The sequence below is a fragment of the Phyllostomus discolor genome, chromosome 3 (genome assembly GCF_004126475.2).
Source record: "Phyllostomus discolor isolate MPI-MPIP mPhyDis1 chromosome 3, mPhyDis1.pri.v3, whole genome shotgun sequence".
Taxonomy (NCBI): Eukaryota; Metazoa; Chordata; class Mammalia; order Chiroptera; family Phyllostomidae; genus Phyllostomus; species Phyllostomus discolor.
The window spans coordinates 691,435-717,249 of NC_040905.2; the positions used below are offsets into that span (position 1 = coordinate 691,435).

Genomic DNA, 25,815 nt, shown 5'->3' on the forward strand with positions numbered 1-25,815 from the left:
CACCCCGTCGCAGCGAAGGACCCGCGTGAGCAGAACCCGCTGAACTTGGCCGTGGCCGCCTGTGGCCCAGGGTGTGTTTGTGTGCGAGGGGATGGCACGGTCGGTCAGAAGGTCTGAGGGACGACTCGGGACTGACCGGGGCCGGCACACAGGACGTGACAGGCAGTAGCGCAGGACCTCGGCTTGGGTCCTTTTGCCGAGGGACCCGCCTGGGCAGCGGGCAGACCCCCGGGGGAGCCCTGGGCGGAGGGTCGAGGTAGCGCGTGGTGGTGTTCGGGCAGCCCTTGGTGAGTGCGGCGGTATTTCCAAGTACGTGAAAGGAGCAGCCTTTGTTCAAAAACTTTTATTTACTATAAAGACAAAACACCAAAATAGGTACAAATACTATAAAATTCGTTCAATGGGGTAAAAATTTTAATTAAAATATCTTGATATATTTAAAATAACAAAGGATACACTTAAGCCAAATTTTCTTAACCCAGAGATTTTTTTTTTTGTAACATTTGCTTACATAGTAAGGTGCTAATAGAAGTCAGCCCTTAAGCCCTGGAAGTCTTAGGAATCATAGTCACACGGCACACAGGGTTCAGTGAGAGAGTGAGCTTTGGTAGAAGAGAACGCTATAGGTACACCTGAGGTAGCAGAGACTGGGACCCACAGCAGTAGACGTGACTTACAACTCGAGTACCAAATAACATTAAGAACGCAAAAATAATTACACAATATAATTTTCAGTCCAGCTTTGATCCAAAGAAAATAAGAATATTACATCACATTTGCATTGAAAATAAAACGAACGAACGAACGAACGAACGAACGCACGCCACCATTACCAGCCAGCGGAGGGAACCGCAACCCGACCGCAGCCCCGGACGCCGACCCCGACCCCCAGCGCCCGGTCTGGGTGGCGGAGGGCACGGGCCCTGCAGCGAACACTGACGGCCGAGCCTGCTCCGTCGGCGAGCTCTGCGCCTCCACCCCACCCTCCCCGCCCCGGGGCCCACCTGCCCGGAGACCCTCCAGGACGTACAATGGCAAGAACGCACCCGTGAAGCCTGCACAGGAGAGACCGGGAAACGGTCGTCATTAGAGCCGTGAGAATTCTGAGCAGCCCGAAAGAGGAGAGAGAATAAAACAGTCAAGTACAACACGTTCAGACCTACCAAACTTCACATTTCAGCACAGTTTTTAACTCTTCAAATATTGCCAATCTTCCAAAACCAAGGAATGTAAAATTTCACTAAGAAACACATTCACATTTAAAAACTGCCTTTTAAAAATCATACGCGACGCGCGCCTGTAAACTCATCTGGTAACTTGTTTTACTTCCAATTTGTGCCGTGCACTGCAAATGCACTCTATGTAGCTTATTTAGTTTATCCTGAGTCTTTGAGAACAACCAATTCTGTTTCATCCTGCCACGATGCAGCTGGCTTCTGAAGAGTTAAAACTGAACATCTCAAAAAGGTGTATTAAATACTTAGTCAGTACTTGATTTAAAGAGTCACACACACACACAAAACCCAACAGGAAAGGACACAAGAGCTGCCATGTTCCTTCCGGATTCCCCGCGACCGAATGCAGCGGCGCGGGAACCGTCAGGGGTCCGTCCAAAATCCAGTGAATCGGCATGTAAATGAGATTCAATCCCACTTTTCTTTATGAACACGTTTTCCAAGTTCACAGCAAACCCCTCGTTTGAAAACATCACCGCTCGCTGGTGGCTGAGCAGCGAGGTTAGTTTTCTGTCGTGACCTATCGGCGGCCTCCGGGCCAGAAGGAGAGCAGCAGCCCCGCGCCCACGGGCTGGGACCCGGGGAGACTAACTGCTGGGGCGCGGCCTACGAGCCAGACCAGCGCACCCCAGACGCCCACAGGCTTCAAGGTGACCCTGATCTCGGCTGCGAGCTGCACCGAGCGGACAGTCGCTTTTCACTTACATGCAGCATGAGGAGAGCAGTGACGGACGCAAATGAAGGTAGTGGAAATCCCAATGTTAAAAACGAATGAAATTCCGTATTAAAAAACTCTTGCCACAGCAAGATATTCAGTAAATGCTAGTTCACACCTAGTTCTATTTTCTTCTGGTTTGAAAAGATCACCTTTCCCTGAACATTAAACAAAAATGAAGGTGAAATGAAAATACAGAACCATAATTTCCGAAAGTGAAATAACTGGGCCCACAGTAAAATGCACAAGAACCACAACTACCCAGGCTTTAAAAAATAAAGGTCAACTGTGGCTCATGAAGAAGTTACGACGTTAAAAAATGCGGCTTTTCACGGCTACTCACAGCATATGCTGACCTAGGCGAGGCAGACACCGATTGGTTTCGCCGGGGACGGGGACGGGACGGGACGGGACGGGACGGGCGTCAGAACCCCGCGGCGGCACCACGGGGCGCGGGAGAGAAACGGAAACCGGAGGAGGACGGACCCGAGCGCCCCCTCGGCCAGCGCGGCGGGAAGGCGCTCCGACACGGGGCGGGACGACAGCGCCCACCAGGCTCCGCCCGGGCCGCGTCTCCCGGAAAGGCACAGTTCGCGGTCCTGCGCAGGCGCAGGGTGTGGGCGCCGCGGGCGGGGCGCGGGCGCAGGCGCAGGCGCAGACCATGATTTGTCGATCACGTGCTTAGGTACGGGCTTCCCCGCCGGGCCGCTCGCGGCGGTTCAGCGGCCGCACGGCCAGCAGGTTGCCCGCGTGGCCGCCCACGGAGGTTGCCTCGGCGGGCGTCCCGACTCCACCGCAGCTCTCGGCAGGCTACCAGGCCGTGCGGAAGACGGGGTGCTTCAGCAGCTCCCTCGACGGAGGTCGGTCCTGAGGCTGGAGCTCTAAGCAGCGCAGAGCCACGTCCCGCAACCCGGGAGACAGGTGGGGCGGGATGGCGGGCGCCGTGGTCGCACTCGCGATCTGCGGGAGGGAGAGCAGAGCTGCAGGAGGCTGCAGGCGGCTGCACGAGGCCCCCGGCGCTGGGGCCGGGCGCGGGCGCAGAGTCCCCGCCGCGCCACGCCCTGCCCCGCCCACGCAGGGAGGGCTGCCGCGCGGTGGGGGCCGCGAGGCGAACAGGGTGCGAGGCGGGTTTCTTCTCAGAAGCCCGCAGGGTTTAGGGTGTCAGAATTTGGTCAGACGCACCCTGACCGCCGGACCGCGCGGGCCTCCTGCCTCCAGGGAGCCGGGCTGCGTGCACCCCAACGCCAGAGGAGTGCGGTCGCCCCGCGGGTGACCTCTGCGCCCCTCCCGCCCCCTCTCCAGCACGCGCGGCCCGCGGCTGCTCCGCACCTTCCGTCTGTGCTGCGCAGAGGCAGCGGGAGAAAGGCTGGCCCCTGCCAGTCGGCTGAGCGGCCGGGAAGCAAAGCGCCCGGCCCTGGGGCGCTGAATGGGCTCCCTGGGCGGGAAGGGCCGGCAGAGGCGGGGCGGGGTCTGGCCCAGAGCTCCCGACTGTCCTCAGAGCCAGCCCGGGAAGTGGGTGCTGTGTGACAGCCGCTTTGCAGACAGGGCTAGTGCCTTTCCGGGTCTCACGGCCGCGAGAGGGCGGGCCCGGCGCGCCCCAGGCCTGCCCGACCCCGGTCCTCGCCCAGCACGTCTCGCAGCCCGAGCACCGCCTCAGGCGGGGGGGGGGGCGCGACCGGCGTTGTCAAGGAGGGAGAGCAGCCAGAACCCGGCAGCTCACGGGGGCGCGCTTTTGAAATACAGAAGGTAGTAAACTAGACTTTAAAAACGAGCTTCGGTGTTTAAGTTCGGGAGTTTGCTGTGTGTACTTATGTACACATTTCAGCCAGGAGCAGGGGTTCGGCGCTTGCTGATTCCGTGGCCACAGCAGCTGGACGGAGCCGCTGCTGGCAAGAACCGACCTAGCGCACCCGCCGGCCCCGCCCTGCCACACGGCACCCCAGCGGCGTGTCTGCGCGCATGCGTGTGCACTCGTTTATTTCAAGAGCACACGCCTCCCTGTGAGATCGGCAGTCACGGAGGCCCCCTGCCGGCCGCCCCTCCGTTACCTTGAAGATCAGCGCCAGGTGGTTGGAGTGCTTCTCCGCGTTCCACGGGGGCTTGGCGCAGGCCATCTCGATGATGGCGCAGCCCACGCTCCACACGTCGCAGCTCCGCCCGTACTGCTGGCCTCGCAGCACCTGGGGGAAGCGGGTGTGAGTGGGGGTAGGGGCCCTGGGAGAGGCGGGGCGCTGTTCTGTGGCACAAAGGTGCGACCCACGATCCCGTGGACTGCCCGGTGTCCCGTTCACTTCATGGACGAGCTTAACCCACACGCGGCACAAAACTGTTTGGGGCAGTGGTGTGGTGCTGCCGAGTCGCCTGAACCCACAGAGCTTCATAGCTGCCCCGGACCACTCCGCCAGGGACGTCGGAGGAAGAAGCGGGAATCACGGTGCTGCAGGGAGGAGCTCAGGCCAGCAACAGCTGACCTTCGACCCCGACCCCAAGAGACCTGCTTCTGTTTTGTGTGTTGTGGGTTTCCTGCAACACGGCCACTGCCAACAGCCGGACAGTGCTTTGCTGAAACAGCCTGTGAGCACCTCCACCGAGACCCGTCTTTAAGAATCGTGCTAAAACGCAGAGGGAAAAGCAGGGCACACTGGGCAGCGCTGCTCGTGATCTGGGTGCGACACTGTCCCCAGAATTCCCGGCACACGCAAAGCCACTCCTCACCTCTGGTGCCATGAAGGCAATGGTCCCCAGCAGCTGCCCCTGGAACTCCCCCGCGCCAGTCCCCTTTGACGCCAGCCTGGCCGCAGCCCCGAAATCGGCGATCCTCAGCCTCTGACCCGTGCTGTCGATCAGCAAGTTGGCACCTGCCGGCAAGTACACGGGACGGATCACAGACCGGGCAGGACACTCCGAGTGACACAGGACAAGGACCAACGAAGGAAGAGGACCACGAGGTCCAGAGAATTCACTCTCTCAGGTCCCTGCGCCGCTGCAGGCACCAGGGCTCCGCAGTGCGACATGAACGCAGCCCAGAGCCCCCGGGGGGAGACCTGGCCACGGGTCCGGCACGAGGAGATCCAGGCGGAGATTCAGGGGAACACTGAGTAAGTGTTAAAATCCTTTAACAAAGTGATTCCCAGCAAAAATCTTCCTTCAAAACCCAAATTTTAGTGTAGTTTACGTTTTAAGTTCAAGTTCTGTTGAAACGTACTGACATAGACCAAGTCAAATTACTGTAATTTCACAATTATAGCTTAATAAAAAATTAACAGTTTTAAAAAAGATTTTATTTAGTCAGTTTTTAGAGGGGGGGAAGGGAGAGACAGAGTGGGAGAGAAACATCAACTGGTGCCCTCTTGCACGTGCCCGACCTGGGAGTGGGACCATAACCCAGGCAGGTGCCCTGACCGGGAATAGAACCAGGGACCTTCAGCTTTGTGGCACAACACTCAACCCACTGAGCAACACTGCTCAAGCGAAAACCAAAACAAAACCAAAAGTTGTTAAAGTACTTAAATCTATTATGCCAAATACTAGACAAAGACACCCGCCAGAAAATCGAAGCTGTGATCTGTGGAGACTCCCAGCCTAGACGGAGGCATAGGCAGAAACACTCTGCTTCCCCGCACAACCAAAGAAGGACAACAACCAACTAAAAAACAACAAGTAACCGGAACTGCCCAAAAATCAAACTGCGTGGAACTCAGACAACTCGGGAGTTAAAGAAGCGTTCGTCTGGATCAGCAGGAGGGGTGGAGACGGGCAGCTGGGCAGGTGGAGAGGACCTGTCGCCAGCGAGGCAGGGTTGGCAGGCCGGCAAACTAAAGACTCGAAGCCTCTGGCTGTGAAACACGGTGGGGTGCGGAAAGGGGAGAAACGCCCACTCTCACAGGAGAGTTCAGTCGGCAGTGGGGCTCCAGGGGAGCGAGTCACACTGTTCCTGCCCTGACCCCTCCCCCACAGACGGGGTTGGGGGCGAGAGAGGCCACCCATCCATGTTTCTTTCCCCCTCTTTCTTCTTCCTTTCCCTTCTCTCTAAAAATGAATAAATAGAATCTTAGAAAAGAAATCCTACCTTTAACATCTCTGTGAATGATCTGGTTTTCGTGGAGATACGAGAGGCCACGGAGTAACTGTTCAGTGTAGTTAATCACTACTGACTCCTTGAAGGCTCCGTATTTACTGAGCAAATGAGCCACAGACCCCCCTGCAAGACAAACATAGAACAGGAGTATCATCATACACTGAAGCCAGAACGGGAATTATGTATCACACTTGAACGACATCAGGCTGCACCTGTGAGCTCACATCCACACCTGCATTTGAGGTGTGCACTCACACTGCGTCAGAAGGGACACTGAGCTAGAAGCTAGCACAGCTGAGTCATCTCGAAACCTATCAATTAGGAGACTTTCATGGAACCCTCACGGACTAGTTTTTTGGAAGGTCAAGATTTCAGAAAGTTTCAAAAGTTAACAATTTTGCATGCGACTATTTCTTAAATGCACAATTTGCTTGTCTTTTAGACCGAGATGCACCGAGCGCCTGTGTCAAGGCCGTGAGCAGACGGTGCTGACCTGTCACGGGCAGAGGAGGGATCGGGGCAGAGCCGCAGACCCAGCGGAGGCTTGGCAGCCAACTGCTCACCAGCCGTGACCTGGAGGACCCTCAGGAGCACGTGTTTGTACTCACCAACCTCCACGGCACCACCGACCCAGCCACGGCCCACACCGAGCATGCACTCAAGAACGGACGGCGGAGGTCGAGGTGGGCACCCCGGGCCCGCCCTGCCGGAGACACACCAGGCTACAACCAGGTGGGGCGACCGAAGACGAGCCGAACAGTGTATCCGGCCCCACAGATACAGAGAAGCCGCGTGGAAACACGAAGGAGGGGCAGAGACAGGTCTGATCAGGACCCTGCCACAAGCATGGTGACTCCTGAGTGGGAGAGGTGCCACAGCCCGGTGGTCCCCCCTGCCCCAGGGGCACTGCACCAGGAGGAGGACCCCTGACCAATCCCCGCCCACGTGAAGGGAAACTGCTGGTGGGACCCCAGCAGTCCCGGCCCAGCTTTCCCAGGACGGGGCATTTTACCTGCACAGGAGACCCTGAAGCACCTGCCCAGGGGACTGGGCCACTGGGCCCCACGAGACACCTTCCACCTAGGACCACGCGTACAGGACTGGGAGGTGTGGCTGATCCACCGAACACGCGGAAGGGATACAGAGGGAGGCAAAACGAGGAGACGGAGGAGCATCTTCCGAATGAAAACACCGCAAAGCCTGAGAGACGGCGCCCAGGGGAACAGGTGAGCAGTCCGCCGGGCCGCACACTGGAGAGGACAGCCCGCAGGACGCCGGCGGACGCGGGGGAAGCGCGGCAGCGCCCTCGGGACGGAGCGGAGGTGAGGCTGCGCCCCAGGGAGCCACGGCAGCCGGTCAGAGGACGCAGGACAGAGGAGTGGGTGCGCGGCACCGCGTCTGCGCAGCAGGAGGAGCGCGGCCTCTAGCGGGGGCCGCCGAAGCGACCCCGGGGACGACGTCAGGGTCCCAGCAGTCACGTCATGGGGGGGGGGGGGGGGGCAGAGGGAGGCAAGGGACAGGAAACGGGTCTGGAGAAATGACGACTAAAGACTGCCCCCCCCCCCCGGGGAAGGGCACAGACAGCCGGTCCAGGGGGCGCGGAGGCCCACCCAGGACGCGCCCTCATTAGGGCGAGGAGGGCGCCTGGAGGGCGGCCGGCTTCCGGTTTCCGGCCCGGCGCACCGGAAGGCGGGCGGCTGCAGGGGGCGGGGCGGGGCGGCACAGGGTTCCGGGGGACGACAGGAAACGCCTCCGGCCCAGCGCGGGCGGCCTGGTGCGGCTCGTGCTCAGACACGAGGGAGAGAACGAGCCTCTCACACCGGCGGGAGCCGAGGCAGGCGGCCGCCAGCACCGACCCGCACGGGAACGCGCGGCCGGCAGGGCGGGGGAGGCCGGAAGCGAACCCGAGAGAGCGCGGGGGCAGCTCCCCGCCGGAGGACGGAGGACGGACGCCGAGTAAGCCTGGGGGGGACCGGCCGACCCGCCCACGGGGCTGGTGCGAGGGCGGCGGGACAGAGGCCGAGAGGCCACGCGCGAGCACGACCACTAACGCGGGAAACGACTTCGACCACATAGGGCGCGGGAGCGTTTGGAGTGCGCCCCGCCCTCGGCGACCGCCGAGTCACAGGGCTCGCGGCACCGGGGCCCCGTCCCGCACCGGGGCCCCGTCCCGCACCGGGACCCCGGGCAGACAGGCAGCGAGGGCGGGGAGCCCAGCGAGCGCGACCCCGGCGGAGACCGCCGGCCCCTGGAAGAGAGCGGGGGGCGGCCGGAGGGCGACGAGAACTACCAGGAGGCAGGGAGCAACGGGACGGCGGCGGACACAGCCCGTCTGTCCACCACGACGTGGACTGGAGCGGGTTAGGCGCTCCAGTCGGGGGGCCCGGGGGGCCGAGGGGGCGGGAAAAACAAACGCCCCTCTGCGGGCGCCTGCGAGGGGATGCGCGTCGGGCGCGAAGGCCCGCGGGCCCGCAGGGAAGGGCGGGGGCAGACCGCGGGGGGGGGGGGGGGGGTACTACTGCGCGTCCGCCGGGCGGCGCGGAGGGACACAGAAGGGCGCGGCGCCGCGCCGCGAGGGAGGAGGCGGCCCGGGGCCGGTCTGAGGGGGCGGGGCGCCCAGCGTTGGGCGCGGCCGGACGCCGAGGGACAGACCGGCGGCGGCGGTGCGGTCACGGGCCCCGCTGGGGGCTGAGTGGGCCGGAGCGTGCTCTCGCGTTCCGAACGGTTGTGGGGTCGGCCCCTGGTCGCGGCGCGGACGGGAGGCCACCGGCGGACATTTGTCCTTCGCGTCACACCGATGCCCCCGTCACCTCCCTGTCTCCAGAGCCAACAGGCGTCTCCTCGGGCGAGGTGAGCGGTGGAGAACAAAGCCGCCGCAGGGGCTTGCACGGCCCGCTCGCAGCAGCGGGCGAGCCGTCTGCACAGGGACCGGCGGAGGAAGCCGCGCGGCAGAGGCGGCAGAGCCCTGCCCCCTTTCCCCTGCGCCGGTGCGCACGGGGCCGCTCCAGGAGAGGCCGCGCGCTGCGCCGCGGGACACGTCTCAGCAAACTCAAGAAGCCGGGATCTCACACCGCGCGTGTCCTCCGACCACGGAAACGCGGAACTGGAAACCAGTTGTGAGGAGGAAACCAGAAAAACAAACACGTGGAGACGAAACAACCACCTTCTACTGGACCTGCCGCAGGATAACAAGGAAATCAAGGAGAAGTAAAAAACGCCTCAAGACACCACGCGAACAATCCCATTTACAGCCGCACCTCAGAGACTAAGGCAGCTGGAAATAAGTTTGACCAGAGAGGCGCGAGGCCTGCTCTCGGAACGTCTGAGACGCGGAGGAGACTGAAGAGGACACACGGGCGGGAGGGCGTCCCGTGCTCACGGGCTGGGGCAGTCAATGTCTTTCCAATGTCCAGACTGCCCGAAGCAAGATACGGATTTAGTACAACCCTAGTACAACCCTATCAGAGCACCAACGGTGCTCTTCTCTGAACTGGAACGAATAATGTCACAGTTTACATGGAAACACACAAGACCCCGAGTAGCCAAAGCAATCTTGAGAAAGACGAAGAGGGCACTCTTGAGAAGGACGGTCCCTGATTTCAGAACTAGACTATACAGCTATAATAATCAAAGTAGGACGGTACTGTCACACAACAGACACGTAAGTCAACGGAACAGACTAGGAAGACCAGAAATTAACTGACACTTATATGGTCAATTAATCCACAACAAAGGAGGTGGGCACGCCCAAGGACAAGATGGTCTCTCTGATACATGGTGTGAGGAAAACCGAACCACTTTCTATACCACACACAAAAAGAAATTCCAGATGGATTAAAGACGGACATGTAGGACCTGAAACTATGAAACTCCCGTAAGAAAACACAGGCACAAACTCTGACATCAGTCTTAGTAATGTGTGTTTGGGATGCGTGTCCTCAGGAAAGGACAACAAAAGGGAAAAAACAAACAAATGGGACTACATCAAACAAAAGCTTTTGCACATTAAAGGAAACCATCAACAGAACAAAGTCAACTGCTCAGTCAACGAAGAGGAGAAGACATTCACATTGATATGTCTGATAAGAGGTCAAGGTCTGAATACACAAAGAACCCGTACAGCTCAACATCAAAAAACCAAACAACCCAAAAAAGAAGAGAAGAGGAAAAGGAAAAACACCCCTAACAAACCTTTTAAAAATGGGCAGAAAACCTGAACAGACACTTCTCCAAAGAGGACATGCAGATGACCAATGGACATAAGGTGCTCAACAGCAATAATCAGAAAGATGCAAATGTAGATCACAGTGAGCTATCACCTCACGCCTGTCAGGATGGCCATCATCAATAAGTCCACAAACGACAAGTGTTAGTGCGGACGTGGAGAAAAGGGAACCTTCATGCACTGCTGGTGGGCATGCAGAGTGGTGCAGCCGCTGTGGAAAGCAGTATGGAGATATCACAAAAAAAAAAATTAAAGCTACAAATGACCCAGCAAGTCCACTCTTGGGTATTCCTCTGAAGACACAGAAAGCAGCGATTGGAAAAGGTATGTGCGCATCCCTACGTTCGTCGCTGTGCCATTTACAGCACGTGAGAAATGGGGGCAGTCTAGGTGTCTGATGGCAGCTGCGTGGGTAAAGAAGGAAGAGCGCTGCTCCGTCACTAGGAAAGATGAAACCTTGCCATTCGTGAGACCCGGGCTGGACCTGGGGGGGGTGTGCTGTGCACTGATGTGAGTCAGGAAGAGACAAACCACAGGATCCCCGCCGCAGGCAGCAGCTGAAGGACACGCAGATGAACAAGTGGGATGGCTCGGAGACATGAGCTCCCAGACGGGCACCGTTGTTGGGGAGAGGGCGGGGGCAGGGGCGGGCTCTAGAGGCTTGAGTTCCCGCCTGCACAGTGAGTCAGCCGCAGGGTTGCAGCGCGTACGACAGGTACGGGAGTGCACAGCGTTGCCCTCACTCTGGCAACGGGTGGTCAGAGACTTCGAGTGCTGGCCCCTCATAAGGCATGTACGTGCGGAATCACCATGTCACGCGCCCGTGCACACACTGCCACTGCGCCTCCACCAGGAAGGACTGATTTGTAAGTGGGCACACGCCCTTCAAACACAAAATGCAGTGCCATCTTCCCTGGCTGGCGTGGCGGACAAGGTTTGATGTCACACACCAGTGCCTGCTGCCTAAGGTGAATCTTCACGTCACCTCTTAATCAGTGTTAAGACATCTCTTGTACCTGTCCAATTAATGAAGGCCACCTAGAAAAATATGGATCTTATACCTAGAGGATAAAAAAAACAGTTCCTATGAAACAGTGCTACATGATCATTTTAAAAGAAACGCCGAAAAAGTTTAAGAGGTAGAAGTGATGGATGCCTTATTTGTGTCTCCGTGAAGGACAACACAGTGTCCACCGTTCACCCCACTGCATCGGGGATGGCCCACTTTCAGAGGCCGGGCTGTCAACAGAAAGGTGGTGCGTTCGCTAGCAGAGCACTGAGCCCGCGCGCTGCACCCGCTCTGCAGCATGGAAGGCACCCACCTGCCATCCACTCGATGAAGAGGTTGTAGTTGCTCTTCTCGCACGTCGCCCCCAGCATCCTGATGACGTTGGGGTGGCTCAGATGGCTCATCATCCGTATCTCTTCCCTCAGCGCCTCCACCACCTCCTCCTGCTCCGACGACGTGTTTCTGACGTACGTCACCTGTGCCAAGAAACCCCATGCTCACAGAGCCTGGCATGGCCATGGTCCCCGTCCCTGTCAGCAGTCTGACCCGGACAGGTCCGCATGAGCTCCTCTGTTACCAGCTGATGGCGTTCGTGCTCGTGAGTGTGGTGTAGACCCTTTACAGAAAACCTGGCCCAACTCTCTGAGAGAGTAAGAATCTTGCTTTAGAACGAGTGAAACGATCAGGAAAATGACCAAAAAGAAAACGGGCCTGGCCAGTCCTCCAGAACCGCCGAGGACGACGCCGAGTGGGGACGCTTGGTCCCGGGGGAGGGTCCCGCGTGAGGTGGGAGTGCAAGCACTCGCGTCTCCCTGGCTCGGCGAGCGCCCGAGCTCTGGAAGGTGGACCACAGAGCCCCGGGGGCCTGTGTGTGGGTCCCCTCGCTGGAGGGAGGAGGGAAGCCCAGCTCTACCAAGAATACAACACAGATGAGGCCCCAAACAGCCTGCACCTGGAGCCGCGCCCAACAACCGTGGGCTCACTTTCCCAGAGCGCGTGAGGCCTCAGCACCATCTCCGTTGAAACGGAGGTTTCCGGAAACCTGCAGACCCGAAGCCTGAACATGCAGGGCCGCTCGCTCTCAGGCCCGCTATCTCAGCCCCTTTTGTCCAAGCTGCACAAGCACCTGTTTCACAGCCATCAGGGTGCCGGTCCCCACGTCCTGGGCCTGGTAGCAAGACGAAAAGGCCCCCAGGCCTATCTGCTGGCCCTTCAACCACTCCACGTCTTCCCGGTAGGGCAGCTTCGCCGTGGTGTGCCCCGGCAGGGTCTCCGGCGTCTGCACAGGGAACGAGAGCATCTCTTGACTGTCACGTCAGAAAAGGGAGAGGCTGTGGGGCTGGCCTGGCCAGACCCTGAGCTCGCTGTCTGGCTTCCCCAGCCACCCGGGGACTGTGCTGGTGACAAACGCCCAGGCAGAGGGGCCACCACGGCGAGGCTGGACCAGAAGCGCCCCGAAACAGGCAGGGGCAGTTCTGTCCCAACAGTGGCACAGACGCTACGACTGATCCTACGAGGAGAACCCCCTTTCTAACGAGGAGCTCACGTTCAAGTGACGCCCCTGCGCAGAGCGCACGCCGGGCCGCCCCGGGAGGCCCACACTCACGTCCTGCTGGATGATGATGACGTCCTCCCCGCCCCCCACCTGCAGCTGCGGCACGGCGGGGAGCGCGTCCTGCGACGCCGACATGGCCATGGCCATGGCCAAGGCCGCCTCCTCCTCGGCCTCCAGCTTCTCCTTGCACTTCTGGTTGTGGGTCACGTCGTCTTTGTAGGTGTTGTCGCTCTCGTCCTTTTCAGGGGAGAGGACGGCCACCTCCGACTTGAAAGTGACTGTGGTGTCACTCGAGGGCATGGACGCCTCCAGGAGATCCTCGATGCTGGAGTTGAGCTCCGCGTTGACATCCAGCCTGCCCTTGTCCTCCACGGGGGTGAACACTGTCTGGTCGCTGGGGATGACGGCGTGACTGCTGCTGCCGAAGCTGCCGTCACCCCCGCACGGGCCGTCCAGGTCGAGGGTCAGGCTGTGCTGGGCAGCGTCGCCCTGTTTACCAGAACTGCCAGGGGGCGGCCGAGCTGGCTTTGGCCTGTGGATGGAGCTGGAGGGCGGGGGCCCGCACTGAGTGAAGACTGGGGAGAGCTTGTCCGAGTCTCTGTCTTCAGAGCAGTTTCTCTGGAGCTGCAGGGAAAACTTGCGCTGCGTCTGGGGGGATGCAGAAGGAGCTTTGCAGGGAGCGAACCCCTGAGGTCTGGGCCTGGAGCCGTCGGGCACGGCCGGGGCAGAGGAGGACGGGGCTGACAGGGCTGGGGGCGCGAAGGGGGAGTGGAGGGAGAGGGGGGACGAGCTTAGACACTGGCTGAGGGGTCTGCCCTTGGTCTGCATGGCGGGCTTTGGCTGCTCTGTCGTGGCCGAGCCCGAAAGCCCCATGGAAAGGCCGGCCAGCCTGTCGGAAACGTCCTCGGAGCTGGCACTCAGCCTCGAAGCCCGCAGGCCCCTCCCAGTTCTCCCCGTGGGGTCCGTGTGCTCGGCGGGGCTGTGCTCCGTGGCTCCCGGGGGGCTGTCACGGCCCGATACCCGCAGGAGGCCACCCTGTCGACTGTCCAAAGCGTCCTCACTGCCCAGCTGCAGGGCCTCGGCAATGTCCACCTCCTCCGCGATGGCCATCAACCGGCGGCGCATCCTGGCAAAGTGGGCGGAGCCGGACGCGCTCAGCATCTCCAGCAGCCTGGAGAACACCCGGGGCACAGCGGCGACCATCCGCGCGGAGCTCAGGTAGACCCTACGGGAGAGCTTGCCCACCATGGCGTGGGGGTTGTCGATGGACTGCAGCGCGAAGCTCAGGAGCGACAGCAGCTTCTTGTACCTGTGAGGGAGACGTGCCGGGTTACCACGCAGGTCACCATTGCTGCAAAACACGTGCAGGCGGTGGGAAGGCGGGATGAGCCACAGCGGTGCGCCAAAAACCCCTGAAGTGACCCGCCCAGACTTCAGGTCTTGATGTGAGTCAGATGGCAGTAACCACATGCACAACCTGCAATTTCTGCGTCTTTCCCGAACCTAAAACGTAGTGTCCGTGGGGGCTGGGGTGCGCGCTGGGGCAGGGGGGCAGACGAAAACCCACCTGACTTCAACAGGCTCAGCTTGGGAAGCGTCAGAGCTGACGATGTGGGGGTAGAACTCAGCAGGAAACTCCAGCAGCAGTCTGTCGATCAGGCAGAGGCGGCCCAGGAGCTCTTGCCAGCTGTTCAGTTCCGTTTGGTTCCCAAGAATACAACTCACGACAAAGTCAACACCGCCGACGCCAATGGACCCTGTGGAGAGGAAGGCAGTGGGGAGTGACCAACACGGGGCGATGCTGAGGTCTCACACAAAACATGAGCCGACAGCAGCGGGCGACCCAGCACCGGGGCTGTGCTGGGTCAGGGTCTGCTCTCGTGGGTTCTCGTGCCGTTTGATGCCCGCTGACGGAGTCAGCTTACACGTCACCCTGAAATCCCGTAACTGCGGCACCAGAAGTTACAAGATTGGACAGTCTACTAAGGACAACAGTAAACCATGCTATGTCAACGTTAAGTAAAAAGTCATTACCAGCTTTGAGTATTTCTCTGCCAACCGCCAACTCCCCTGCTTGGCCCTTGCAGAGCTCCAGCAGCGTCGAGATGGACAGCTGGCTAGTGCGGCTGGAAAGGAAAGGACGCGGCGTCAGACTGGGCACTGGGCGGGTGCGCACCAGCGGGGCCATGAGGCGGGGCTGGGGAGAGAGGCGTTCCCCAGACTGCCCGCCTTTCCACCGCCGAAGCTGCGTTCACGGTGCCGCTATGAATAACCACAGTCATCAGTGGGTCTCGCTCCCTGAATGCTGCCCCGCCCTCCACGGTGAGCACAGAGTCTTCGCTCCCGGCTCTCAGACGGCAAGCACCGACTTCAGTGTCAAACCAGGTAAGAGAAAGGCTTGCTTCATTAGCATATTTTGTTAAAATGAGAAAGACTCAAGACATTTTGGTTTCTTCATTTTCAGTAGACTTTCCCGAAGTGAAAAGAAAACCTTCCTAATCCAACCCTTTGTATTCTCCTATATAGCAGAATGAGTTCCAAACACAAAAATCTCTTCACGGTGTTTCTTGCAGCATTCATTGAAGCGACCCGGTAAACAACCTGAGCTTAAAATTTTAGAAAGCAGACGATGAAACAAATGCCGCAAGAGCACCGAAGGTCTCCGAAAAAGACTCACTCTACCACTGGAAGTGCCGTGAGTTTTCTGTGCGTCTCACAACCGCTAACCTGCCTTGCGGTTCTCAGGGTCACAGCGCTCTCCCTGAGCCACGAGAAAGCCTGAGGCTGCCAGCCTGCGGGCTCGTGCGCCGGAGTGGGTGGGAGGCAGGCTGCACAAGCCAGGTGCCGGGCTGAAGCTGAGCAACTGGCGCTGAGCCTGGCACACTCTACGCCCCGTGACCTTGAAGGGGACCCTGCGCACTCTACGCCCCGTGACCGAGGGGGACCCAGCACATTCCACACCCCGTGACTGAGTGGGGCAGGGCGCTGCGAGCAGGGGCAACCCAGGACCCCTGACTCTCCTCACCGCCGAGGCCCGGCACACACCCGTCTGGGTGGCTGTGCTTGCTCAGCGACAAGGAACCTCCCCACCGGTGGAGTGGGGCCGGGCGGGCCAGGGCGGGCCGGAGCAGGGTGGGCGGGAAGAGGGGCCGGGAGTCTGGGGGACCTGCAGCCATGCTCGTCGCTCCTGTCCACAGACCTCATGCTCCCCCCCAGTCCTTACCCTCTAACGAGGGTCACTCTGGTCCCTTGTCGATGTTTGAGGAGGATGCAGGGGTGCATAGAGTTGGGGGGTGGCTGTTATTTGACATCAGCTGTCCTAATTAGAGTGAAATTCCATCGCACAGAAAATAACGACATTGCTTCTTTCTCTGGGAGGGGTCCCGATGACCAGACAGTCGGGCAGGAAGACCCCACTGGACCCTGCCCTGTGTCACCCAGGCTCTGAAGGGGAGTGACGCTGACAGTCACGCATGCCGGCTCCCGTCCCACTGGCCGGCAGGGAGACGAGGCTGTCACTGGATGGTGAAGGGCTCCCGCACGGAGAGCTCGGGCGGGTCCTGGCCTCGTCCTCCCCGGGCCCGGGGCCTCCCTGAACACACACACACCCGGCACGCGGCCTCACCTGCCGCCGCCAGGGGCACGAGGAGGCCGGGCTGCAGGGCTCACCTGTTGGAGTCCGCACACTTGACCAGGATGGTGTCCACCACGGGCCGCAGGAGCCGCTGCAGCCGGAGCCTCTCCGCCAGGCTGTGGCACGGCGTGTACACCAGCATGGCCCGCAGCGTTTTCTGGGGGCGAGACCGGGGCTCAGGTCAGCCGCCCCGAGGGCAAACGCTGCTGCGGCCCAGAGCCGCTCACAGCTTCAGAGCCGGGCAGAGGCCCGGCGGCGGTGGTGGAGGGGTTTCCATTTCAGACCCAGCAGAAACTGCTTCCGTTATTTTACGGCGAGAAAGCGAGAGTCTCAGAGTCCTGAGGTCACGCTGCCAGGGGACGGGAGACCCAAACCGTGCGCCGGGGGCCCTGTGCCCTGGACCCTGTGTGCTCCTGGTCGTCCCGCCCCCTCCAGAGAGACAACTTCTGGCGGGTGAGGCTGGAGGGGCTGCTCGGGAGTGATCTGCCGTGGAGCCCGTCTCCCTGGGAGCGCTCCCGCCTTCCCACACGGGGACGGTCACCGAGAATCAGCTCCCGTCCACGTCCACCGGCAGCAGGTCGAAGAGACCAGAGCAACCGACCGCCCTGCTCTCCCCGGGTCAAGGGCTTTGATTTGGTCGTGTGGGAGGGAGACGCGGAGATGCGAGCAGCACAGCACGGCTGCAGCACGCAGCACACGGGTGCAGCACGCAGCGCACGGGCGCAGAGGGGCACAAGTGAGAGCCCATGGATGAAGAGATCAAATGGGAAACTGCAATGTCCTGGGACCATGAGAGGAAAACCAAGTGACATTTTCCTGGACCCCGGCAACGCTAAGCGAGGACCCACGGAAGCCCGGCCGCCCGCCCCGCGATGCTGTGGTTACGGAGTGAAGCTACTTACTAAAGCCGCAACGTACACTTTGTACACGGGGTCCGCACACACCATGGACAGGACGCTGCAGCAGGCCCCCACCACATCTGCCGGGGTGCTGGGCGCGGGGGGCCCTGGGGCGGCGCTGGGGCTGCCTCCACCCCCGGAGTGACCGGCGCTCTCCCCGTGGGCCAGCAGCAGCGCCCCGCTGACGTCGTGGGAGAGGCGCCGGAGGGCCATCTCCCGGATGCTCCAGTTCCTGGAGAACAGGCAGCCGACGAGTTCCGTCCCGAACACCTGCAATCACACACACAGGGAGCTCAGCGTGTGGACTTGGAGCGCACCTGAAGCACCTGAGTGCAGCCTGACCTCTGCGGCCGGAGGGAAGCTGGGCTAGGCTTGGACCTTCTCCGTGCACTCGGTCTTGAGCACGTCAAGCCACCTTGACGGCGTCGGGCAGGAAGGTACGCCCAAGGCTGGGTGGCGACGACAAACAGTCCTCGACGCCTACTAGTCCAGGTGAAGTGAGGACTGAACTCCAGGGACCGGACGGACAGACCCGAGGGAGCAGACTCCCTCTGCACCCCCACGCCCACCCCAGGACAAAGCGTGTCCCCGAGGAGCCCGGCGTCGTGCTCGCAGTCACGCAGCCCACAGGGGCAGTGCTGAGGCGAGACTGAGAAACGCCAAATTGAGAAAGGCCTGGACGCAGGGCGCCTCTCCCAGGGAGCAGCGGGCAGCAGAGCTTTTGGGCTTTGTCATGCACGAAGAGGTTAAGAAAACTAGATGGAAGAGGTGGGACCGCAGCCGACAGGGTGGGAAAATCGAGACGACAAAGGAGAAAACACTCGTGCTCCCACCAGCTGGGGCGTGCCCCACCTGCGCCGGACCTGCGCCGCGTGCCCACGGCCCAGCCGGCAGCCCCTGGCCACAGAGTCACAGCCTGGCCAGGAGGACAGTGTGCAGGCTGCACCCCCGGGGCCACTTCGCTGGGAGGGAGCTCACTGCCTGCGTCGACTCACACGGAGGAGGTTCCTAAGGACTGGGGATGAGGACACGGTTTTGGGAAAACAGTCACGGCATTCGCACGCGTGTGCGTGACCGAAGTGACACCGGAGGAAAAGGACCCCCCGGACACAGTGCGCGGGGTCTGTGCTGGTGCTGGCAGGCAGCAGCCGCTCTCTGGGGCTCGGCGCCGATCGACGGGACAGTGCTCACGAAACACCGGGCGTGTGCAGCCCGGCGCAGCCCGAAGTGTGAGCGAAGCACGTGAGGCCACAGCCTTGCAGCGCCGGCAGCCGGCACCTCGGGGTCAACCTGAGTGTCCTCTGGGGGCCGCCAAGGGGCAGGGGGCCTGTGCCAAAAGCTGCTAACGAACTAGGCAGGGAAAGGTAGGTGGTTCAGTTTGCAGGCTCCACTGGACTTGTCACGGGTATCGACACGAGAAATGGACACACACGGGAGAAGGGGCCACCCCGGGGTCCCAGGCAGGCGCCGCAATGACTGCTCTGGCCATGAGGGCACTAGACGGGGCTGGCCAGGCCGCTGCTACGCCGAGCTCCCTGGGGCCCCCGAGGACACTGTCCGGTTCGGATCCTAGGTGACACGGGTGGCAATGAACAGGCCGGCCCCCGAAATGCCGGTCCCCTGGGGGGACAGAAGCTCCCATCGGGAGAGGCGGCGAAGGAGGGGACTGTCCTCAGGACGGGAACCGCCTCAGCTCAGGGGGCGCTGCGTCTCTGCTCCTGTTCCCACGCTTGGGACCCAAGAAGGTGGGACGCAGTGGCTGCGTCCACACGGCTGCGCTCTGTGGGGCGGCGGAGGCCCGGGAGGCGGCTCTGTCCCGGAGAGCGCAGTGGTTTACGCTGGTGGTTCAGAGAGGTGCTTCCGGAGGCTGGGCCCAGAGCCCTGAGCTCTGGGAACACGTGTGGACACCGGCGGCAGTGAGATGGACGTCGCATCGGTCTAAGAGCCCGACGGAGCCACGCGAGCACCTTCTCAGCGCAGAAGCCACGGGCGGACTAGGCCTCCGCTGCCTGCAGCCCTCTCCCTGAGGGGGGGAGCGAGGTTGCTTACCTGGACCCAGGGCTCGGCTAGGTCCTTGTGCGCCGGAGGGACCTGCTGGGCCCCGAAGTGGGTCAGGTGGAAGCCGCTCTCTGGAGTCCGGCGCAGCGGCTGGGCAGCCCGCAGAGAGGATGGGGCGTCGGCAGGGCTGGACAGCTCGTGACTGGACAGGAAACCAGCAGGGGGCTGTCACACCTGGCAGGGCCACGCAGCCCCTCGGGGACGCCGTCACTCCCCCCAGCGTGCCCAAGCCGCCCCCGCGGAGCCGTTACCTGTAGAAGTCGTGGGACCTCCACTTGGACCTGCAGAGCGGGCAGATCAGAGGCTCCCGGTTCCTCCGGCACTCCTCGGCCCCTGAGAGGGGGAGACCGCACGTCGTCACGTGTCTGCACGGCATGGCGGGCAGGGCTCACGTGCAGGCGGGGCCCCCCGCAGACACTGCCGCCTGGCACTGGCCTGAGAGCGGGCATCCAGGTGTGCCACTGCCGCCACGTCACTAGCCGCTGTGGGCGCTGTGCCGCCTGCACACCAACCCCCGCTCTGGCTGCCCGTCTCTGCGGCGCCCGGGCCACCCCCGGGTGGGTCACAGTCACGCCTCAGCTCCCCGCACTGCTCCGCCCGCGACACGACCCCACGTCTCGGCCAAGGCGGCTCCTCGGACCCCAGACCCCGAACTGCCCTCCGAGGCCCTCACACCGCGCTGCCGTGCAGGCGGCGGTCCGTGCGGAGGTGCAGCAGCAGTGCACAAGCGGCGGCCCAGGCACCGGCCTTGGGTCCCTGGGCGCACGGCCACGGCCCGGCCTGGGCCCCACTGTGCCCACGCCTCTCCTTCCCTGACTGGTCTACTCGACGGCCGCATTCAAACCCCAAAGGAGGTCCAGGCGGCCCCTGCACAGCAGGGTGTCAGCGGCGCTGGTGCCCCCACCGGCAGCGAGAGCCTGAGGAGCTGCTGACACCCCCCGCCCTGACTTCGGGGGGCTCCTGCTGACAGAGCCCCGGGGCCCACAGGCAGGCAGGCAGCACCCAGTCCAGGTTCCACGGACAACCCGCTGCGCCCGCAGGGGGGGCGCGCTGCAGGGGAAGGGGGCGCGCCCACGGCAGGCGGGACCGCCCCTCGCCCGCCCCACCCCGGGGGGGGGGCCCGGGCACCCACAGATGGACATGCAGTGGTGGTGCAGCTTGTTCCGGCAGCCGTCCTCGCACACGGTCAGGCTCTCCTCGTCCAGCATGCCCAGCAGGCAGATCGGGCACAGCTGCTCCTCCTCGTCCTTCACGCTGCGGAGTGCGCAGACGGCGGCCATCAGCACAGGGCCTGGCGGCAGCGCCACACCACACCACACCACACAGTGGCGGCGGAGGCACGCGGCCGCTCACCGTTCTCCACTGGCCACACCCCTCCTGTGACACGGACACCGACATGCCCCTGGTGTCCCACGTGCCACTCTCAATGCTGCGGTTTTCGGGACCAAGCGTCTCTGTATGTGCGTGAACACACGCCCCGTGTCCACACACACGCACTCACGTGGCCTTAAGCGTTTCTCACCCTTGCCTCTGACTCGGAAGCCAGGACGCAGGGGTCCCAGAGCACCTTAGCGAAGAGGGTAACACCACCAGACCCTGGAACCGCGGAGCGCCTGCCCCCACCCCCGGGCGGGGAGGCACCCACCTGTTCTCCGAGCTCGATGCGGACGTGCTCGGGGAGGACGCCGGGTGCGAGTGTGACATGCGGGACACGAACTTCTGGATGGTGCTGCGGGACGGGGCTTTGATCCTCGAGCTGCGCCGGCTGTGGTACTTCTGGAACAGGCTCTCCACCTGACACGGGGGGGGGGGGGGGGGGTCGTCCCTGTTCGTGCGTGGTTGGACACGAACAGCCCTCCGGGTTCAACCACGCATCTTCTCCTTCAGGAGGTTTTCACAAAGCCAACCTAAGAGCTTCAAAGCTAAGCCCTGGCAGGTGCGGCTCAGTGGACTGAGCGCCAGCCTGTGAACCAGAGGGTCACTGGTTCGATTCCCAGTCAGGGCACAAGCCTGGGTTGTGGGCCAGGTCCCCAGTGGGGGGCCACGTGAGAGGCAACCACACACTGATGTTTCTCTCCCTCTTGTTTTCACCCCCTCCCCTCTGTCTAAAAATAAGGAAACAAAACCTTAAAAAAAAAAGCTTCAAAACTGAGAATGCAGGCAGCTCACTAAGGACAGCATTTTTACAGTCGGTCAGCGTTCACTTGCTTTTCAGTCTAGAAGGAAACGCCAACTCTTCAATAGACCGTAGGAGAACTGTTCACACCCCCAAACCGTCAAAACGACCAGCGTGCGTGCACACTTGGAGCTCAGGGACGGTTTAGGACACGCTCCCTAACAACTGCGGACGGTCTCATGCTAAAGCGTTCACGTCAAATCACCTCGAAGTTCTTCAGGGTCTTCCTCCACAGCAGGGGGTCCGAGGGCTCCAGCTGGAACACCCGGAGCATCACGAAGAGCAGGTGGATGCAGAAGGCCCCGCGCCCGCAGCTGCAGTTCTGCGGGCGAAGCAGCGACCGCTGAGGCCCCTCGGTCCCATCGGGGCTCCCCAGCTGACCGCGTCTCAGAGCGTTTCCGAGTCGGTCACACTCAAGTTTCTAGCACGCAGTGTGCAAGAAACATCTGCAGCTATCTCCAGAAATCAATCTCAGTCTGGTGAGTTTAATAAACTGGTCAAGTTTGTGTTCTGGTGTACGTTGAGTCGCAGTGAAAACCTCCGTACACACGCTGTAAACATTCAGCCCAGAAACTACTCTGGACTCACTGCGGCTCACTGAGCGCACCCGGAGCCCCAGCCCCCAGCCCACGCGCGCGGCCGCGGCCGGCCCTACCTGCGGCCCGATGAACACCCGGTACTTGTTGTCGGGGCTGTCACCGCCCACCAGGAAGGAGTTGGGCCCGATCTGCTGCAGCAGGTAGAGCCGGGCTCGCATCACCTTGTTGACCCGGCGGCCGGTCTCCTCGGGGCTGTATGGGGAGAAGCCGTCCGGGGAAGGGGCTCTCCTCGGGGGCGTGGTCCTCCCGCTCTGGAACTGCAGGATGGGGCAGCGTTAGCCGACCCACGCCACCTCTGGCAGACGCGTGCGCCCGGAAAGGCCCCCATCAGGCAGCGCCCGGCCTTCAAGTCTGAGGAAGACCTGGACACGCAGCGGAACGGGACGAAGCGTGTTCTGCAGACGCTTCCACCAGACACGCTCGCTGCGCGGGACCCTGGGGAGCCTCAGCCGCCCCACGTGGCCAAGGACAGCTCTCCAGCCGAGAGACAGCCCCATGGCAATGGTACAGATTACAAAGACCCGAGGTCTCTGACAAGCACCACGTGAACCAGAATCAAAAGCACACGACGTTCTGGCAAAACGATTTCTTTCTACGGAACCTGAACACCAGCTGCTCCCACCAAAGGTGCAGCTGGCACCTCACCCACAGCTCTTGGCGGGCGGCTCTTCCGACCAGGTCACCTCCCCACAGGGGCGGGCACTCCTGGGGGCAGGGTGACCCGTGCCACTCAAGGGCTCCCCAGAGCTCGATCTTCCTGTCGGGGACCCAGGGAAAGTCCGGTTAGCCCCTCCCCCCGCCGAGGCCTCCGGGAAGGGTGAGGGAGAAGTGCTGGTGGGACGGGGACACACAGGGCTCCGGAGACGAACCCAGGATTAGCGGAGGGACGTGTCCACAGCAGTGCCTACGGCAGCACCATGCACGGCTGGCAGCGTGTGGAAACGGCCCCAGTGGGCAGCCACCATGGAGAACGAGGGAACCTCTGCCTCGTGTCTACCCCAGCGTCCACCCAGCCTGGGGGTGCGACCCTGCGCACCCACGGCGCATGTCCCCTGTGGCGCGCCGACTCTAGCTCCAGGCGGCGGCCAGCTTCAGGCGTCAAGCACCCGGCACCCACACACGGGATGCCTGAGCCGGCTCAGTAGGAGCCTCTGGGTTGGGACACGCCCTCTCGAAACACTTCTGTTTGGGTTTTGGCTCAACAGGAAGCTACTGTCGCACAGTCCCCGAGACGACAAGCCACGGTCGTGGTGCTGGGAGGGCCGGGCCCCTGAGAGGGAGGGGCGCCCCCCCCCCAGAGGGAGGGCCCCGCCCACCCCGTGTGTGGACTGCTGAGCTAGTAACCAGCTGACCCGGTTTCAGTCAGAAGTAGCTGACTTGCCGTGTGTCCGTGTGAAGCTAATAAACAGCGCTGGTGCCTCTGGCTTTACCGTCAGGGTTTCCACTCACATCTCAGTTCTGCAAGGGTCTACGTGCTTGAACCACGCAGACCCGAGCGCGGCCACGCCCCCTGGCCTTGCAGGCATGGCTCGGTCATCTTCCCACTCTCCCATTTGCTCTCCGAGGTCGGAGAGTCAGGGTCACGGCAGCCCCCACCATTCCGCACGCCTCCGTGATGCCTGGCTCCACACAGACGACGGCTGGTTCTCACGACACGTCTGCGCCCGGGCAGCGGTGGCACGAAGTGCCGTCAAAACATGCGACTGTTCCCCTTTGATGCTGCCCCAGAGGCACGGCTGCTGGGCGGCAGCTAGACTGGGACCGGTGGCCAGTGTGCCTGCCGTCCTGGTCAGGTCCAGGGGGGCCAGGGCCCCCATGCTCGGAGGGGACGGCAGGCCCAGGGTGACCCGTGTCGCCCTGTCCTCCTCCGGAGACGCCGGTCCCCGGCGTGGGGCAGCCCCTGCCAGGGCCCCCACGGCTCGCTGTGCAGCAGGCGGAGCACAGCTGGACGACGCCAGGGTCTGGGCGCGAGTCTCCGTCCAGGGAGGCTGTCGGGCTCCCTTCCGGTGGAAAGAAGTGCAGTGGGTTTTCTCAAAGCCCAGTTTGCGCTAGAAGCCTCACATTTCACCGTTGGTGGACACACCCTCGCACTGTTTTCCCTGGAGTGACTCCATCACCCGAAACAGGCCGCCCGCCGCCCGGAGGCTGCGACTGCTGTTGTCCCAGCGGTGCCCCCAGCCAAACGTCCACGCGACCAGAGGGCACAGGGCGTCTCGGCCTCCCATACAACCACCCTTGACCTAAAGGAGCCCCAGCCGGGCTCTCGGGACCTGCCCGCTGCCAGCCTGGGGAGTGTGGGCCGCGCCTTGAGGGCCGCTGGCCGCCTGTCGGAGCAGCGGCCCTTGGAACGTCACGGGAACCTCCCCTGCCCGCCCGCACGTCCACTCACCGGCACTGGGGAGGCCCTCTTCCTCCGCACACCGGGGGACTCCGGCTTCGCCGTGCGCCCCGAAGGCGAGCCGCCGGGGGACGGGCTGCGGCGGCCTTTGGGAGCCGGGGACGCGGGGCTGGTCTGGCCCTCTCCTTGCGACTCGGCTGCGCAGGCGCCGACCTCGGGTCCATCTCCCTTGACTGGGATGGGCTTCACCACCTGAACGAGACACCAACGCACTGGTCACTGGAAAACGTGAAAAATGGTGCGTGAGCCCGAGCCCAGCGAGAGCCGCCGTGCGACAGCAGGCAGATCCGACAGACAGCCGGCAGCCTGCGCCAAGCGTCAGGGAGCCGCGAGCCGGCCTGCTCCGCCCACACCGGTGTCAGCCCTGGAGGCTCCTCCTGGGGCTGCAGTGCTGCCGCCCGCGCTCTGGGAGCTCAGTGCCACCTGCTGCCCCACGCTGGGAGGGCGGCGCACCGTGGGCCAGGCCGGCGCTCCCAGGGCCTGCGGGTTGTTTGCTCGGCTGGACAGGGGCGCAAGCTCCCCCCCACCTGCACCAGCCGAGGCAGGACCCTCGGGCAGGACTGGTCGACGTAGAACCACCTGCGCCTGCTCCGGGGCAGCGTCCCCTCACGACAGCCGGTGTGGGCAGGTGCTTCAGAAGCCGCAAGCGCGGCCGGAAGCTCGAACGCCCGCCTCTGAAGTGCAGACACCACTCCCCGGGCTTGTACTCCCCGCCCTCCCTGGGCTCCAGGAGCAGCCCCGGGTGCTGGGCGGCTCTGCCTGCTCCACCCCCTCCTCACGCTGAGCGGGCAGGAAGCTGCCACCCTCCATGAAACGCTGCAGCGGGACTCTCTCCACCCTGAGACGAGCCCCGGTGTGTCCGCCCCATCTGCCGGCGGGACCAGCGAGGACTTGGTGGGGCCCACGTGCGGACTCCGCCGGGAGGGGAGCCCGACCCTCTGCAGGCAAAGGGGTCGTGGCTGGCTCACTGCGGCGGTGTCTCCGAGGGCCACCCGGACGTGACGGGGGAAGACCGCGGCCAAGGGTGCAGCGAGCCCGCCCGTTCTCCCCTGGGGCCCTGGAGCCCCCCACCCCACAAGAGCCCCGGGCGGCCTGTCAGCCTCTCAGCCCCACGAGGCCGCTTCATCTTTTCTGACTTCCTGACAGGCTCCTGGGGTTATGCTCCTTGAAACCTACCTTTGAGTTAAAACATCACGATGAAACTTAAAAACAATACTTCCAGTCCGGCCCAGCG

The 25,815-nt window shown here is 62.4% G+C and overlaps 1 protein-coding gene across 1 annotated transcript in view; it reads right to left on the reverse strand.

The window, feature by feature from the left end:
• Positions 1-338: 338 nt before the first annotated feature.
• The window catches only part of MAP3K1 (mitogen-activated protein kinase kinase kinase 1), a 49,872-nt gene continuing 24,395 nt past the window's right edge, over positions 339-25,815 (reverse strand). Inside the window, exons 3-20 of the mRNA XM_036020151.1 lie at positions 24,573-24,773; positions 22,240-22,440; positions 21,790-21,906; positions 21,054-21,202; positions 20,541-20,662; positions 19,660-19,741; positions 19,400-19,550; positions 17,354-17,620; positions 16,487-16,608; positions 14,852-14,943; positions 14,385-14,574; positions 12,869-14,126; positions 12,389-12,541; positions 11,576-11,738; positions 6,020-6,151; positions 4,666-4,808; positions 3,999-4,130; positions 339-2,910 (exon numbers count right to left, since the gene is read on the reverse strand). Of these exons, the coding sequence (XP_035876044.1) occupies positions 2,761-2,910; positions 3,999-4,130; positions 4,666-4,808; positions 6,020-6,151; positions 11,576-11,738; positions 12,389-12,541; positions 12,869-14,126; positions 14,385-14,574; positions 14,852-14,943; positions 16,487-16,608; positions 17,354-17,620; positions 19,400-19,550; positions 19,660-19,741; positions 20,541-20,662; positions 21,054-21,202; positions 21,790-21,906; positions 22,240-22,440; positions 24,573-24,773 (3,825 nt within the window). The 3' untranslated portion in view covers positions 339-2,760. The remainder of the gene's footprint in view (positions 2,911-3,998; positions 4,131-4,665; positions 4,809-6,019; positions 6,152-11,575; positions 11,739-12,388; positions 12,542-12,868; positions 14,127-14,384; positions 14,575-14,851; positions 14,944-16,486; positions 16,609-17,353; positions 17,621-19,399; positions 19,551-19,659; positions 19,742-20,540; positions 20,663-21,053; positions 21,203-21,789; positions 21,907-22,239; positions 22,441-24,572; positions 24,774-25,815) is intronic.